The sequence below is a fragment of the Falco cherrug genome, chromosome 4, assembly GCF_023634085.1.
Source record: "Falco cherrug isolate bFalChe1 chromosome 4, bFalChe1.pri, whole genome shotgun sequence".
Classification (NCBI taxonomy): Eukaryota; Metazoa; Chordata; class Aves; order Falconiformes; family Falconidae; genus Falco; species Falco cherrug.
Window position 1 is genome coordinate 51,130,581 of NC_073700.1, and position 16,726 is coordinate 51,147,306.

Consider the following 16,726-nt stretch of genomic DNA (forward strand, 5'->3'; position numbering starts at 1 on the left):
TCAATTGAAATGGCTGCCCAGGCTCCCATGATGCCTGCTCAGCCCGTTAACCCTTCTTGTCCCACCACCCTCTCCGCCCGGGGCCCTGGTCCGTGTGTGGCAGAGGGGACCCCCGCCATGGCCCCCTGTCCCTGGGACCCTGGTGCCCCGGGGTGCCCTAGGAGCTTTTCCCAGCAGGTTTCTGTGAAGGCAGGGCCGTGACGCTTTTCCCTGCTCTGGCACCAGCCCTGGCCCCTGGCGCTGTCAGACCGAAGGGTCCCCAGATTGGGGTGAGTGCGTGGGGGGTCCCCAAACCCAGTACATCCCCACGCATGGGTGTCCTGCCTGCCTCTGGCCGGGGTGGGGGTCCTGGTGTGGGTGGCTGGGTGCTCCTCTCCCCACACCGGGCATTCACCCTGTGGCCCCGGCTCGTGGCACTCCGGTGTCACCAGCTGTGTGCTGGAGGGAGCAGGGGGGTCCCAGCAGCACAGCCCAAGGAGTGGGGGGGCACAGACACCCCCTGCCCCCACCGCAAACTGCCACCTGTGGGGCCAGGACCCTGGGGTAGCCCAGGAGGCTTTGGGTGCAGAGCACCCACTGGGCTCAGTGTTGGTGCTGGTGCTGGTGCTGGTGCTGGGGCTGGGCTGGGGCTTGGTGCTGATACTGGTGGTGATGCTGGTGCCAGTGTTGACGGCAGTGTCAGTGCCAACACTGGTGCTGATGCCAGTGCCAGGGTTTGGTGCTGGTGCTGATACCAGTGCTGACACTAGTGCCAGTGCTGATACTGATGCTGATATTGGTGCTGGAGCTTGGTGCTGATGCTGGTGCCAGTGCTGATACTGATGCCCATGCCGATGCCCACACTGGTGCCAATCATGATGCTGGTGCTGGAGCTTGGTACAGGTGTTGGTGCCTGGTACCAATGCCTGTGCCAACACCAGTGCCAATGCTTGTACTTGTATTGGGGCTTGGTGCCAATGCTGGTGCTTGGTACTTGTGACAATGCTGGTGCTGGAGCTGATACTGATGCCCATGCTGACACCAGTGCTGATGCTCACACTGCTGTGGGGGCTTGGTAGTGGTACTGGTGCCTGGTACTGGCACTGATGCTGGTCCTGGGGCGGATACTGGTACCCATGCTGACACCAGTGCCGTGCCAGTGCCTGTGTCTGTGCTCATGATAATGCTGGTGCTGGTGCTGGTGGTGGTGCTTGTGTTGCTAGTGGTGCCAGTGGCAGTGCTGGCCTGGTACTGGTGCCGATGCTGGTGCTGGAGCTGATATTGGTGCCTGTGCTGACACCAGTGCCAGTGCTCATCCTGGTGGTGGGGCTTGGTACCAGTGCTGGTGTCTGGTACTGGTGCTGGAGCCAGAACGGATACTGATGCCCGTGCTGCTGACACTGGTGCCAATGCCTGTGTCCGTGCTGGTGCTTGTGTCAATACTGATACTGGTGGCGGAGCCAATGCTGGTGGCTGGGTGGCCAGGGCTGCCGGTGCTGGTGCCGGGGGCAGTACCAGTGTCAGTGGCGGGGCCGGTGGCAGGGCGGCCAGGGCTGCCGGTGGCGGTGCCGGTGGCAGTGCCGGTGGCGGTGGCGGTGGAGGGCGGCCGGGGCTGCCGGTGCCGGTAGGCGGCAGTGCTCCGCGCTCGGCGCCGCTCCCCCCCGCCCGCTGCCGCGAAGCCCGGCGGAGGCGGATGCAATTCCCCGGCTGCCCCTTGCTCCTCGGCGGGGCGGCGGGGCCCGGCCCGCAGCGCGCAGGCACCGACAGCGGCCCCGGCCCCGGTACCGGCCCCGGCCCCGGCGCGGCGGCGGGCGGCAGCGCGGCCCCGCTCCGCTCCGCGCTCTCCCCGCCGCGGCCCGGCCCCAGCCGCCGGGGCCCGGCCCAGCACCGCGGGGCCATGGCCGAGTGGGCGCCCGCCCAGGTAAGAGCGGCCCGGCCCGGCCCGGCCCGGCCCGGCCCGGGGGCACCGGCACCGCCGCCGGAGCCGCCCCGCCCGCCCCGCCGGCCGCTCCCCGCCGCCGGGCCCCCTCCCCCCCGGGCCCCCCGGCACCCCCAGCCCGCCCAGCCCCAGCCCCGGGCTGCCCCCGGGGACCTGCCCCGGCATTCCCGGGATGCGCCGGTGCCCCGGGATGTGGCCGGACACCTTTGCCCTGGGATGGCCCCGGGATGCCCCGGTGCCCCCGGGATGTGGCCGGACACCTCTGCCCTGGAATGGCCCCGGGATCCCCGGGATGCTCTGGGCAGCTCTGCCCCGGGATGCCCCGATGCCCACGGGATGTGGCCAGGCACCTCTGCCCCGGGATGGCCCCGGGATCCCCGGGATGCCCCGATAACCCCGGGATGCTCCATGCAGGCTCCAGCCCCAGGATGCTCCGTGCAGGCTCCAGCCTCGGGATGCCCCGGTGTCCACGGGATATGGCTGGGCACCTCTGGCTCAGGATGTCCCCGTGATCCCTGGGGTGCCCCAGGATGTGGCTGGGCACATCTGCCCTGGGATGCCTGTTGTGGCCCCAGGATGTCCCCAGGCACCTCTGCCCTGGGATGCCCCAGTGCCCCGGAATGCTCCGTGCAGGCTGTAGGCCTGGGGTGCCCTAGGCAGCTCTGACCCAGGATGCCTGTGTGTCCCCAGGATGTCGCTGGGCACCCCTGGTCCAGGCTGCCCGTGCCCCCAGCTGCTCCCTGCCCACCCAGCCCCATCCACCTCCTGGGGGCTCCTGCCAGAGCAGGCCCAGGGCAGCCCCTGCAGTGGGTGGGGGTGTGGGGTGCCAGGGGTGGGGCTGCTGCCCTACAGGTCTGGCAGCTGCACACAGCATGGTGACCTGCCCGATGCTGGCCAGCGTCCATGGGGACAGTGATCAACACTGACCCCACAGCTGCCATGGCTGCGCTGCAGTCCCTCCCCAGCCTGCCAGCTGAGTGGGACGCATCCAGCCCAGTGGCACTGGTGAGCCTTCCTCATCTGCCCCTCACCATCCCCTCAGGCCTGCTGCATCTATCTGCCCTGTCCCCTTCTGGGGCTCAGACCCAGCCCTGGCAGCTCCTGTCTTGCTTGGGCAGCGCCAGCCACTCCAGGGGCCAGATCTTGCCCGGCTGAGTTGTTAGTGGGGGATGACATGGTGGCAGGTCCCGAGTGGTGCCCTTCCTGCAGCCCGGGCAGGCAGGGCAAGGGCAGTGCTGCTGGCTTTGGGTAGGTGGGTGACAGTGGGCATCGCGCGCAGACATCCCTGAAGCAGTGCTGCTGGTGGGCGGTGGTGGTTGAAAGCTACCAGTCTGGGGGGGAGCGGTGCCTGCCATGGGGCTGAGGCTCCAGGCATGACCCAGGGGGGTGACCAAGGGCCCCCTTCCACCTGTGCCCTCCCCACGGCCCAGGTGCAGGAATGGAATGTGGAGGCTCCCCATCTGATGCCACTGCAACCCCCACTGCTGCCGGAGCGGGCGCATGTGCGGGAGGCACAGCTCCACTCCGCTGAGGCCTCGCTCTGGACCGTGGTGGCCACGGTGCAGGCAATGGAGAGGAAGATCGACCTCCTCGCCACCCGCCTGCTCAGCCTGGAGGGTCGGTCCGGCACAGCTGAGAAGAAGCTCCTGGACTGCGAGAAGACGGCCATGGAGTTCGGGAACCAGCTGGAGAGCAAGTGGGCCGTGCTGGGCACCCTCATCCAGGAGTACGGGCTGCTCCAGCGGCGCTTGGAGAATGTGGAGAACCTCCTGAAGAACAGGAACTTCTGGGTGCTGCGGCTGCCCCCCGGCCCCCGGGGTGAGGTGCCCAAGGTAACAGCTCCAGGGGGACACTGCAGGCCAGGTGGGGGGACCCTCGGCCCCCTGGGGAGTGGATGTCACTGAGCTGCCGGGGGCTTGTCCCTGCAGGTGCCGGTGACATTTGTTGACATTGCTGTCTACTTCTCGGCGGAGGAGTGGAAGAATTTGGAGGAGTGGCAGAAGGAGCTGTACAATAACCTGGTGAAGGAGAACTACGAGTCTCTGCTCTCCCTGGGTAAATGTCCCTTTCTGCCCCTTTCCTGGCAGGCTGGGGTGATGCCTGCGCCTCCTTGGGAGTCCTGGATGTGTGTGACCTGGTCCCCTGCAAGCATTGGTGGTTGCACTCGCCATGACCGCGGAGCCTCCTGTCACAGAGGGAAACAGGGACATGTGGGGACGGGGCCATGTGCTGTGCCATGCCATGCTGGTGCTGCTATCTGGGACAGCCCGTGCCGCCTGGCTCCTCGTCTCCCAAAACCCAGGGTCGGAGCATCTGTACTGCACAGGTTTTGGGCATGGGGGTCCTGCTTTGGGCATGGGGGTCCTGCCTAATGCAGGCAGGTTCTCTGGCAGGAGGGATGCTAGGGCCTGGCAGCCCCATGTGTCCCTGGCACGGGGGGTGGGTGCAGCCCCACACCGGTGCCAGTTGCGCTGTCTCCCCATGCAGATGGTGCCCTCTCCAGAAGTGAGGCGCAGCCCCGCAGTGAGCGTGGGGAGGGACCCTGCGTCCCTGAGCAGAGGGAGCTGGAGCAGCGGGAGCTGCCGCCGGACACCTGCACAGGTGAGGCACCGGCCAGGAGAGGGGGCAGTGCCGGGTCTCCCCTCCTCGCTGCCCCCCACCTCATGTTTCCCCCACCACACTGCTTGCCCTGGGGATGTCCCTCGTCCTTCTCCGGTGGTCCCCACACCCCAGGGCCCGGTTTTCAAGCTGTGGCCAGACTCTGCTCCCTGCTGCATGACTGGGGACCACTGAGAGTAACCCTGGAAAATCCCATGACTGATGTGCCTGGGGCATTGGGCGTTCATTGCTGTGTGATCCATGTGTCCCCCACTGCCACCACATCGTGTCAGAGCCCAGGGGTTGTGTCACAGTCACCCATCCCCATCAGCTGTGCCGTTGTCACCCATTCATCCCCATGGGCTGTTCCATGGTCACCTGTTCCCAAGGGCTGTCCCATGGTCACGTCTCCCCAAGGACTGTGCCACGGCCACCCATCCCTCCCCAAGGGCTGTCCCGTGGTCACCTCTCCCCACGGCACCCCTGGGGGTGTCTGTTGCCCCATAACTGCTTTGGGACAGGGATGTCCCACACGGCTGGAGCCTGGGGGTCCTGCACTCTGAAGTGCGTTGGCTGTGGGTCGCACTGGGCGGCCACATCCTGGCACCAGCCAAGTGTTTCCTTGTGAACAGAGTCGATGATCTCCACCTCCGACATCCTGTCGCGCATCAAGCAGGAGGTGGCCTTCGTGGGGGAGCAGCAGTTCACAGAGGAGCGGGGGATGCCGCCAGACCCCTGTGCAGGTGAGCCCGGGGCGGTGCTGCACACACACCAGCTGCTCAGCACTAGCAGCAGCTGCTGCCTTCTGGAGCCATTGCCTCCCACAGCCTGCCCAGCACAGGATGCAGCCCCGCTCAGCTGAGTCCCTGTCCCCATCCTTCCTCGCAGGCGCAGACACCCTGATCACGGCACACGACTTCTTGTCATGGATCAAGCAGGAGGAAGAGCCCTGCGTCCGCGAGCCCTGGGAGCTGCCAGAGAGGGAGATGCTGACAGGTCCGGGTCCTGGTGAGTGATGCTGAGCCCAGCCCCATGGGGCTGGGAAAGGGAGCACCCACCCGGGCTGGGCTGTCGCTCAGGGACAGCCCCAGTGTCCCCAGCAGGCACTGACCAGAGCCTTTCCCTCCCCTGCAGCCAGTGAGGGGCTGCTGGTGAAGACGGAGGAGCGGTGCCCCCACACCGAGCCCCCCGAGGAGGTGGGCTTGCCAGGCAGCTCCGGGGAGCTGCTTTTCCCCGGTGCCAGCTTCGGGAACCCTGAAGGACAAGCAGCAGTGACAACGGCGGCAGTGGTGGCTCTGCCGGCACAGCACAGACTGGGCAAAGCTCCAGGCTCAGAGCCGGGGCCAGGGGCCGAAGCGGTGGGGGTCCCCACCGCGACGCCAGGAGCCATTGAGGAGCGGCCGCATGGCTGTGCCGAGTGCGGGAAGAGCTTCAGCGGGAAGAAGAGCCTGCGGATTCACCAGCGGAGCCACGCGGCCGAGCGCCCGTACCCCTGCGCCGAGTGCGGCAAGAGCTTCAACTGCCACTCGGGGCTGGTGCGGCACCAGATGATCCACCGTGGTGAGCGGCCCTACAAGTGCACCGAGTGCGGCAAGTGCTACAGCCGCAAGGAGCACCTGCAGAACCACCAGCGGCTGCACACGGGTGAGCGGCCCTTCGCCTGCGCCGCATGCGGCAAGAGCTTCATCCGCAAGCAGAACCTGCTCAAGCACCAGCGCATCCACACCGGCGAGCGGCCGTACCAGTGCCCGGCCTGTGGCCGCAGCTTCCGCTACAAGGAGTCCCTCAAGGACCACCAGCGGGTCCACGGGGCTGAGGCAGGCCCCCCCCCGCTGCCGCCTCCTGGCATCATGCCCCCCGGGGACTAGGGGCCGCCCACCCTGTGGACTGACACCCCCCGGGACGGGGCAGCCGCTGGCCATGCAGCTGCCTACCAAATACAGGTGCCCGGCCGGGACGGGGGGCACGTGGGGAGCCCGGGGGGGCCATGCACCCGCAGACCCAGGTCCGGCCCTTATCATGAACGGACATGCTTTGGCCCCCACTGCCCCCGCCACCAGACAATCTCGCTGCATGGGCCGGGAAGCAGCCCCCCGCCGTGTCCCCCTGCCGCCAGCCCCCCCGCCTGCCGCTCTGCTCCTCGGCCCCCGCTGCTTATTTTTACTGCCCTCGCCGTCCCGCTCTGTACAGTGCTTGGGGTGTAGTTTTGTATGGACGACGCGATATGGAATAAAGTCATGTTGGGCTGCAGTGCCTTTGCCCCCCGCCCTGGGGACTGTCCCCTGGCCCGGGCCCTGCGGCCATGCTCCTGCTCCCCGGGACCCGCGAGCTTGGGGCTGGGGAAGGAGGGGACAATTGCAGCACAGCGTGGGGTACGGGGCAGGGGTATGGGGTACAGGGCAGGGGGACGGGGTACAGGGCAGGGGGATCAGTGGCACCATGGGGTGCTAGGCTGCCAGGTGCTCCTGTGTCACCAGCTGTGGCACCCCTGTGCTGGTGGGGTGGCACAGAGAACCCCCCAGAGCCAGGGGGGGTGGCTGCACCCATGGGTGAAACCCTGCAGGGAGAGGGGGGAGCAGGCAGTGATGCTGCAGGGTGGGTGGGTGCCTGGGTGCACACGTGTGTGCACACACCAGCCATGGGTGTGCAAGGGCTGCCAGAGGCCGCCGTGCTCCCGGGGCCGTGCGGGTCCTGGGGCCTCCCAGACGACTGCAGCCCCTGATCCACAGGGTCCTGTCCCCCAGCGAACCCTTTCTAGCATCGCTGATTCCCAGCGTTTCCCATTTTCCCCCACTTTCCCCCGGCAGGCTGTGGCCAAGCCCTCCCCGGGGCACCGGCCCAGCGCCCCAGCCCCTGCGCTCCCACACCCCCTGGCGCATCATTTCGGTGACTGACCCAACGCGGTGGCTGCGGTGCGGGCAGCGCGCCCGCTCCCACTGTAGCCCCCTGACCCCCCCGCTGCTGTCCACCGGCACCAAACCGGCCCCGGCTCCCCCGCCGATCTGGGCGTATCGGTTGTTTCACCCGTTTTCTTTACAGCCGGGTAAGCTGTGCCCCTTCCCCAGGCACGCTGGGACCCCAAGCTGGGTGTCACTGTCCGTCCCCACCCGAGGGAGATGGTCCCCACCAGAGCCGAGGAATCCAGCGAGGGGCTGCGGCGGTGAGTCCCTGTGTGCTGCAGGGGGTGGGGGGCATCGGCCCAGGGTGGCCTGGTCGGCTGTGCTCCCCACCTAGGGTGGGCTGCAGCAGGAGGAGGCGGCAGGAGCTCCTTGGGGACACTGCACGCTGCGGGGGGGACCCTGCACACCGCTGGGGGGGGACTTTGCACACTGCTGGCAGGGGGAGACCCCGCCTGCTGCTGGGGGGGGAAACTCTGCAAGCTGCTGGGGACCCTACAGGCTGCTGGGGGGAGACACCACACACTGCCAGGGAGCTGGGGACACTGCATGCTGCCCAAGGGGCCTTGCACCCTGCCTGGCACCCTGCACCCTGCCCGGGGGCCCTGCACAGTCCTGGGGACCCTGCACGTTCCCTAGGAATCATGCACATTCCCTGGGGACACTGCATATTCCCTAGGGACCCCGCACACAGCCTGGGACCTTGCACACTCCCTGGGGACCCTGCATGCTGCCTGCCCCAAGGGGGTCTTGCATGATGTCAGGGACCCTGCACGCTGCTTGGGGACCCCATACACTCCTGGGGACCCTGCACAGTCCCGGGGGCCCTGCACAGTCCTGGGGACCCTGCATGCTACTTGAGGACCCTGCACACTCCTGGGGACCCTGTGCATTCCTGGGGACTGCGTGCTGCTTGGGACCTTGCACACTCCCTGGTGACACTGCAGGCTGCCCAAGGGGGTCTTGCACGGTGTCGGGACCCTACACACTCCTGGGGACCCTGCACACTGCCACCAAGCTGTGCATGCTGTCACCCCACCCCAGAGCCACACAGGCAGCCGAGGCCTCGGTTCAGAGTCTGGACAGCCAGCCCGAGGCTGCAGGTCCTATTCCCCCCAGCCCTGATCTGGGGCTCCCCCAAAGGAGCAGGGTGAACTGGGTGTCACCAAGCCTGGGGTCATTTTGCCCCATATGCCAGCAGCCAGCCCATGCAGGCTGTGTAGCAGGGGGCTGCTGGCACGCTCCCCCTGGCCAGCTCAGGGCAGCCCAGAAGCAGGACAGGCCAGCATGGCAGCATGCCGGCAGCACCGGGGATTTGAGCAGGGAGGAACCGCGAGCAGGCGATGAATTAGCAGCATGACACAGCAGCAGAGCAGCGGTGGCACAAGTAAGCAGGGACCCGAGTAGCAAAGGAGACCGGAACTTCCATGAGGCTACGTGGGGAGCTGGGAGGGGACAGGGGACACAACACGTGCTGTGGGGAGGCAGAGCAGGGGAGTAGGGGTCTCCCCACAGGCAGCAGCTGTTCACATGGCCCCTCATCTGGGGAAGCAGGCAGCTGCCTGTCTGTGGGGTGAACCCGGGAAGAGGATGGGGGGAGCACACAGCCCCCCCGGCCCGGCAATGGGCTGCCTTGGCAAGGGCAGGATTAATCCTCAGGTGCCCGATATGGGCAGCTCGCCATCCCTGCGGCTCCGCACAGCTCCTGGCCAAGAGCAGGTGGCATGGGAAGGTTCCTGAGGGACAGCAGGTCCTGCTCGCCCAGGACCCTCCTCACCAAACCACTGCAGCACTGAGTTCACACACAGAGACGTCTTTTCTGTTTTTTGGGGATTTTTTTTAAACAGAAGTTTATGGTTATATGCAAATTAGGTCATTAAATGATTTGCATAAAATGTTCGCACATCAGCGACTAAGTGTTCCTAACTCCCCACCCCCCGAAGGTAGTAATCCTACTCACTAGCGCTGTCACACGGCCCCACTGACACCACGCACGCACACGCCTCCTCACTGTGTGCCAGCGCCCCGCTTGCTCACACGCACCCGGCCAGCCACGCTCGTGGGCCCTGCCCCAGGCTGCCCACAGCAGCAGAGGCGCGGCCACGGGTGCAGGCAGGCCTCCTGGGCACCTGCACGACTTACACACGTGTGTATCGCCACCTCCCTCCCCAGGCATGTGCCCAGCGCGCTCCCAGCGCCAGCCACTCGTGCCCCTTTGTACCTTCCCCATGCTCGTGGGGGCCTGGCCGTGCCGGGGGGCAGGTGCCAACCTTGCCGGCGGCCGCATGCTTGTGCATGCCTCCCACAACCCAGGCGGCTCCCACGCACACCCCCGCACGCCACTCCCCCACGTGCACGCCCCTCTGTCCGTGGCCAGGCACGCACGGTGTGGCCGGAGCCCTGCGTGCAGGCGCCGGGAGGGCCGCAGGCACACCATGTCCTTCGTGGGACAGCGTCCCTGCCCGTCCCTAGCTGTTGGTGAGGAAGAGCCGTCTGTGTCTGGAGGCAGAGCCGCGCGGCCGGCCCCGACGCCGGCCCCGGCCCCGGTTGCCGAAGGGGCTTCGGCTGGGCACGGCGGTCTCTCCCCAGCTGGCGCTTCCGGCCTGCGGCTCGGGGAAGCCGGGCTCGGCTTTGGGCTGCTCAAGGAGCGGGCTGGGGTCTGGCCGGGGCTCGGCCGGTGGCGCCTGGCTCTGCCGGGCGCTGGCCCTCTCCTGACGCAGGTAGCGCAGCTCGTCGCGGATGTCCGTCAGGACGCCCAGCAGGCGGAACTGGAGCTCGCGGTCACGGGCCCTCTCCTCGCGCTGGGTGGCCCGCTCCTCCTGCCACATGGCCAGCTCCTGATGGTACAGCTGGTCCCACTGCTCCTCCAGGTCGAGCAGGTGATGGATGTTAGTCCTCCAGCTCTCCTGGCGGTCCTCCCGCAGGCGGGAGCAGCCCAGGCCGCGGGGCGGGCCAGGGGCAGCTGGGGCGTCCCCTGGGGGAGAGGCGGAGGAGGGCAGCGACTCCTCGGTCAGGGCGCCGTGCAGCGGGGAGCGGGCCGGGGGCTCCTCCTCTGCAGTTGGCTTCTCCCAGGTGGGCCCCATCAGTACCCTAGGCAAAGCGCCCATATCCGGGCCGGGGCCCCCCGCCTGCTCCTCGGGGTGCGAGGAGTCGAGCCCGCGGCCCAGGGGGGGAAGGTCGGACACCCCTTCGTGGCCCCAGTCCGAGTGAGCGTCCACAGGGTTGAGAGGGTCCTCAGGCAGGGAGGTAACGGAGCCCTGGGAGCTGCACCTGCGGATCAGCATGGCCTGGCGGGACAGTTTCATGTCTTCCTCCGCAGTCATGGGGGCTTCAGGCCCGGGCTGCATCCCTACGGCCCCGCCGTGGCCCCTCTCCACCTCCCGGCCTTCCCGTTCCTCCTCCTCTGACATGGAGGCGTAGGAGACGAGGGACTCGTTTCGCAGGGACGGGGAAATGGCTGACACGTCTGGAGTCCGCAGCTCTGGTCCCGACTCGGCTGGAACAGAAGAGAAGCCCTCAGGTGAGCCCCAGCCACCGCTCTGTCCCCCTGCCCCTCCCCAACACATGGACTGCCCCCGTCATGCACGTCCCTGATGGACACAGCAGGCCAACGTGCCCCAGCCGTGCAGCCCTCGCCCCTGCCTGCCTCGCACACCCCCTGTCCCACCACAACGAGCTCCCCAGGTCCCCACTAACACAGGGATGGCCATGGCCTTTGCCTTCCCTGGGATCTGCCGCCTTCTCCTGCCACTGAACAACCCTCAGTGGTTACGGAACTGTGCTCCAGGTTCCCGTTATGCATCCACAGCCCTTCGGGACTCACAGGCCAGGAGATAATCACACAGACTGGGCAGGCACAGGGAAGTGTCTCCTGTCGGGGTGTCCCCCGCAGCGCCACCCCCAGTGCCATGCCGAGAGCGGCATCCAGCCCCACCAGAAGCACTCTGCCACACCAGGACCAGGTTCACGGTGCAAACCACCACCACAACCTTTTACCATCTGCCACGCTCCCAGGGGGTCTCCAGCCAGACCCCGCGCCCTCCCTCCACTGCCTGAAGCCCTGCCGCAGCCTGTCCCACAGCCTCACCCGAACTGCTCTGCCCTTCTCCTCGGCTGTACTCGCAGATGATGGAGGGGTCAGGGCTCTGCACTGCCAGCCGGGGCACAGCAGAGCCCTCCACATCTGGCAGGGATGAGGGCTGCCCGTTGGTGTCGATGTAGATGCTGGGGTGGCTGACGCCAGGCTGCAGGTGCATGAAGGACTGCTTGGTCGCACCGGGGAAGAACAGATCTGTGGGACAGAGAGAATCCAGCCTCAGCCACTGCGATGACGGCACTGGCAGTTCACATGTCCCCGCAGAAGGGCAGATAGGGCTCCCAAGGAGAAGGGTCCCACGGGAACCTGCAGAGGACATGATTGCACCAAGGCACAGATGCTCCTCCTGGGAGGCCCAACCGCTCACCCTCATCTCCCCCAGGACCATCCTGAACTTGCCCAGCCCTGTGAGGGTCAACATCCTGTAACGTCCCACAGGACTTCTTCCTTCAGCCCAGAGATCTTCTGCTCTGCAGCAAGGCGGGTGTCTGGTTCAGAGACACCCATGCCGCCCACCCATCTCCAGTGAAACCTGACAGGCCACGCTGAAATCAAAGACCAGGGGAAGAAGCAGGAACAACTAACCCTGGCATCCCCTAGGAACGCAAAGAAGTCACACATATTCCTTTTGCGCAAATGAAAGGCCAGGGTGGGTACATGCCTCCTGGGCAGCAACAAAGCCCAGCTGGGGTGTACCTGTGGGCCCAGCTCAGTGCTACCACAAGACCAATGTTGGGTCTTCCACCAACATCCTCTCCCCTCAAGCAACTCTCGGGCATTTGAACTAAAGGCATTAGCCAAGAGCAGGACCAGCGACAGGGCTCCGTGCTCAGCGGTAGGCCAAGACACAGGTTTGCTGTGCAAGCAACAGAGGAGTCAAAGGCACAGCCCCATCAAGAAGGCATAGCCCACCCAGGGACCCTCTGGCACCCCTGGCCACACACAGCACCAAGCTGCGAGACGCTGCAGGAGGTTGCTGTGACTTTGCTCCGAAGCAGCTGCTCCTGCTCCTGCTCCCGCTCCCTCTGGCCTCAGCTACCCATGGGGGGATGCCAACCCTGAAAAGAACAGGGGAAGTAAAATCCCATCCCATCTTTTAACAGCTGCCTTTAGACAGTATCCAGCAAGGCCAGGCACTGTATCAAATTAAAGAGGAAAAACAAAACCAGAGAAGACCTGATCCGACAAAGTCTGAGGTGTTCCTGTTGACCCCAGGTTATTTCCACAGTGGATTTTTAATTCCAATGCATGCTGTTTCCAACCCTGGTGGTTAGCTACCCAGACACAATGGGACCACAGCCCTGCTGGATGCTGTAATCCCGGCACAAACCACATACGACACGAAACCCGAAAACTTCCTTCCACGATCCATGCCGCGCTGGCTAGCACAGAACACAAACACTCGACAGACCCTGGAGCTCGGGAGGACCACGGCCTGGTGATGTTACGAGGCTGGACATCACTCAGAGAGCGCAGATAGGGCACAGCATGGGACTCCACTACTCCAACTCTTTTCTCCCCAGAGAACTACCACAACTGACCTGGGTCCAAGATGATTTCAGGCTCTGAGTCGTGGCTGGCCTGTAAGAAGGTGGAAGCCACCATCTTCTCCAGGGGCGTCAGGCGTGGCTTGTGGAGCGGCCCACCGGCACGGTTCATGGGCAGGTGCTTCTTGGAAGTGATCTTCTTCTTGACGTCCAGCCGCAGGTCACGCCACTTGTGCTTGAGGTCGTCGATGGAGCGTTCGGTGTAGCCCAGGAAGTTGACGCGGCTTTGGATTTGGGTCCAGAGCTGCTTCCGCCGCACGGGGTGAGCCCGCAGGGCTTCAGACCCATACAGGGCGCTGAAATGCCGGACCACATTCCAGACCAACGTCTCAGTCTCGTCATTGGAGAAGTTGGCCTTCCTCTTCCGGCCAGATGCTGGCATCGCCTGCGAGGCTGCGGCAGAGGTGGAAGGGGCACAATTGAACCTCGGTCCCCACTCCTCTCTGTCAGCTCCTGGGGGGAACATGGGGCTGCGGGAGCCCGAGGGAGCCGCAGAGGAGGGAGCCGAAGCAAGAGCCCCCGAGGCATCCATGGCAGGGGAGGCTTGGGCCGGGGAGGATCTAAAGAGCCGCTTCGGCACACCACGCGGCACGGGGGCACCTCATCCCCTCGCCCCAGCTCGAGAGCACCTGGGAGGGGAGAAAAGGAAAGGGCAGCGGTGGGTGGCGGCAGCACGGGGTGATGGCAAGGGCCCCTGGTCCTCTCCAACCACAGGCACCCAGGGGTCCCCAGCCAGCTACCACCAGGGCCACGGAGAGGGTCAGGGTCATGGTGCGCACATTGGGACCATGACAGAGGCCACAGTGAGGGCCACGGCACACACCACAGGGCCATGGTGAGTGCCTCCACCATGGCATGTGACCTGGGGCTGTGGCCGGTGTCTCAGGGCCACACAGAGGGTGCTGAGGAGCACCTCAGGGCCAGGCTGAGGGCGATGGGGAGCGCCTCAAGGCTGCAGTGAGGGCTTCATGGCCATGTTGACAGTGATGGGGACTGCCTCTGGTTGCACAGCAAGTGCCTCCAGGACAAGGCCTTGGCAAGCACCCCAGGACCACGACAGGAGCCACGGCAACAACTTCAGAGCCATGGCCATCGCTTCTGGGCTACAGCAAGCACCACAATGAGGGCTTGGGCTATGGCCAGCACCTTAGGCCCACAGCAGGACCTCAGTGATGGCAAGCACCTCAGCACCATGGTGTGGACTACCGACATGGTAAAAGCACTAGAGCCACCGCATGAAGCCTCAGGGGCATGGTGGAGGCCTTGGCCACAGTGAGTACTTCAGGTTCCCAGCATGGGCCTCAGGGCCATGGCACAGACCTTGGCCATCGGACAGGTCTAGGCGCCACAAGCAAAGGCCTTGGCCATGGTGAGCATCTCAAGGCCATGCTGAAGACCTTGGCCAAGATGCAGACTTTAGCAAGTGTCTTGGCCACAGTGAGAACCTCAAGACCCCAGCGAGCACCTCAGATTTTTAGTGAGGACCCTGGGGTCACGGAGAAGCCCTTGGCCATTGCAAGCCCCTCAAGGCCACGGCAAAGACATTACAGAAGGCCTTGGCCACGGTGAACACCTCAAGCTCCAGTTAGGGCTCTTAGTGCCATGGCAAAGATCACAGCTGTGGCGAGCGCTTCAAAACCACGGTGAAAGCCTTGGCCATGGTGACCAACTCCAACTCTCACGAGGGCCTTGGGCCCTTAGCAAAGCCCTTGGCCATGGCAAATGTCTCCAGCTCCCAGCGTGGGCTGTGGGGCCACGGCAAAGACCGGGGACTGGGCGAACACCTCCAGCTGCCGCCGGGTGCATCAAGACCCTGGCAAAGATGCTGCAAGTCCCGGGCCCGCAGCGAAACCCCCTCAGGGCCCCGTCATGGCCCCGCCAAGGCCCTCGCCCACGGCACAGGCCGCGGCCCCGCCGACCCCCTCAGCCCCTCAGCCCCATGGCAAAGCCTTCAGCACCTCCGGGCCCTGCCGAGCCCCTCCGGCGGCCCCCTCAGCGCCCCGGCCGGACGCCTCAGCGCCCCAGCCGGTTGCCCCCCGCCGCAGCGGCTTCTGCCCCCTCCGAGGCGGGGGAGCCCCGGGGCGGGGGGGGGCGACCGGTTCCCGGCTGCACCCCCGGGGCCGGGCCGGGGCCTGCGGCAGGCGGCTTTTGTTCGCGCTTCCGCCGGGCACCGGGGACAAAGGGGCCGGGGCCGGGGCCTGCCGGGGGGGGGGGCCGGGGGCAAGCACCGGCCCCGGCCGCAGCCCTTCCCTCCCCGCCCCCAACACCCCCCAGGGCAGGGCGGCGGCGCCTACCTGTGCCGGGACGGGCGTGCGAAGGGGGGGGGGGGGGGGGGAGCGGGGGCTGGCGGCGGAGGGGCCGGACGCGGAGGGGGGCTCAGCTCCGGCGGCGGCGGCGGGTAATGGCTCCCGCCTCGGCGGAACTCGCCTTCATTTCCTCCGCCTCCGAGCGGCGCGGCGCGGCGCGGCGCGGGCCCTGCGCGCCCGCCCTTGGTCGCCCCCTGGCGGCACCGCCGCGCCCCGGGCTCCGCGGGGGCGGCGCCGGGCACCGGGCACCCCCCGCCCCGCCGCGCCGCGGGGACACGCGGGCACCTCCGTGGCTGCGCATCCCCCTGGGCACTGTCCTGCGCGCCCCGGCCCTGCAGCCCCTCCCGCCCAGGTGCTGCGCGCACCCACCCCCACGATCGCGCATCCCCGTGGGGATTCCCCCGTGCAGCCGGTCTCGGGTGCCCCCTCCCGTGCAGCCCGTTGCCCCCACCCGCGGCACGCACCTTCCCCGCACCTCCGGCAGAGCCCCGTGCAACCCCGGGACCGGGCACCTCCGTGGGCACCCTCGCAGGCACCCCGCCGGGCTGCTGCGTGAGCCTCCGGGATTGCATACCCGATGGACACGTCCCGCTGCATCCCGTGCCCTATCGCTGCACACCCAGGGGTGCTTGTTGTACTTCCCAGCATCCCGGTGCCCCCCCGCTTTGCATCCTGTGCTCATGCATGCCAACGGGTGCTGTTCTGTGCACCCCTAGGTGCCACCTTCCCTCTGGCAGGCATCCGGGTGTCCCCTGCACCCTGGAGGGCCCCTGGCAGCCCCTGCACCCAGATGGACATGTCCCGGTGCACCCTGCCCCTGCACCCCTAAGGGTGCTCATTGCACTCTGTCCCATGCACCCTGAAGGTGCTCAGTACCTCCTGCACCTCTGTGCGTGCTCCTTGCACCCTTTGCCCTGTGCACCCCGTGCACCCTCACCCCATGCACCCCCCCAGGCAAACTCACCAAGCACCCCCCGAGGCCCTGGGGTGCACCCTGTCCCATGCAACGGGTGCCCCTTGCACCCCTGCCCCCTCCACCCCAACTGGCACCCTTGCACGCACCACTCACCGCGTCCCAATGGTCCCCTGCCCTGGTTGCCCCCATGAGCCCCCCCGCCCTGGGTACCCCGGTGAGCACCTCTTGTGCGTCCAACAAGCAGCTCCTGCCCAACCCCCCCCCCCCCCCCCCCCCCCGCTCCCACTGGGCCCATTCCGCTGGGTTCTGGCCAGGGTTCCCTCTGCAGGGCTGGCTGTAAGGGCTGGGTGCAGAGCACCCCTGGGTGCCACAGTGCTGTAGGGACACACCTGTCCCCGCTGTGGGGTACGGCCCTCCAGCTGCCCCTGGTGCACACAGGGGTGTCCTC

The 16,726-nt window shown here is 66.7% G+C and overlaps 2 protein-coding genes across 4 annotated transcripts in view; one reads left to right on the top strand and one right to left on the bottom strand.

Moving 5' to 3' along the window:
* Window positions 1-1,636: 1,636 nt before the first annotated feature.
* LOC102055667 (uncharacterized) overlaps window positions 1,637-16,726 on the top strand; it is a 39,972-nt gene continuing 24,882 nt past the window's right edge. Inside the window, exons 1-9 of the mRNA XM_055706798.1 lie at window positions 1,637-1,900; window positions 3,349-3,750; window positions 3,847-3,973; window positions 4,406-4,519; window positions 5,149-5,259; window positions 5,405-5,524; window positions 5,651-6,378; window positions 10,134-10,256; window positions 13,377-13,891. Coding sequence (XP_055562773.1) covers window positions 1,673-1,900; window positions 3,349-3,750; window positions 3,847-3,973; window positions 4,406-4,519; window positions 5,149-5,259; window positions 5,405-5,524; window positions 5,651-6,378; window positions 10,134-10,256; window positions 13,377-13,891 — 2,468 coding nt within the window. The 5' untranslated portion in view covers window positions 1,637-1,672. The remainder of the gene's footprint in view (window positions 1,901-3,348; window positions 3,751-3,846; window positions 3,974-4,405; window positions 4,520-5,148; window positions 5,260-5,404; window positions 5,525-5,650; window positions 6,379-10,133; window positions 10,257-13,376; window positions 13,892-16,726) is intronic.
* LOC102055095 (uncharacterized) lies at window positions 9,221-15,532 on the bottom strand. 3 transcript variants are annotated; one of them, XM_055706849.1, is made up of 4 exons: window positions 15,351-15,532; window positions 13,051-13,449; window positions 11,501-11,704; window positions 9,221-10,909 (listed from the first exon to the last, which is right to left on the bottom strand). In XM_055706849.1, the coding sequence occupies exons 2-4, from the start codon at window positions 13,436-13,438 to the stop codon at window positions 9,882-9,884; spliced, it is 1,620 nt and encodes a 539-aa protein (XP_055562824.1). In that variant the 5' UTR covers window positions 13,439-13,449; window positions 15,351-15,532; the 3' UTR covers window positions 9,221-9,881. The 3 variants fall into 3 exon arrangements, with proteins under 3 accessions (XP_055562824.1, XP_055562823.1, XP_005442394.2); XM_055706848.1 differs by having other exon boundaries at window positions 13,051-13,685; XM_005442337.4 differs by lacking the exon at window positions 15,351-15,532 and having other exon boundaries at window positions 13,051-14,947.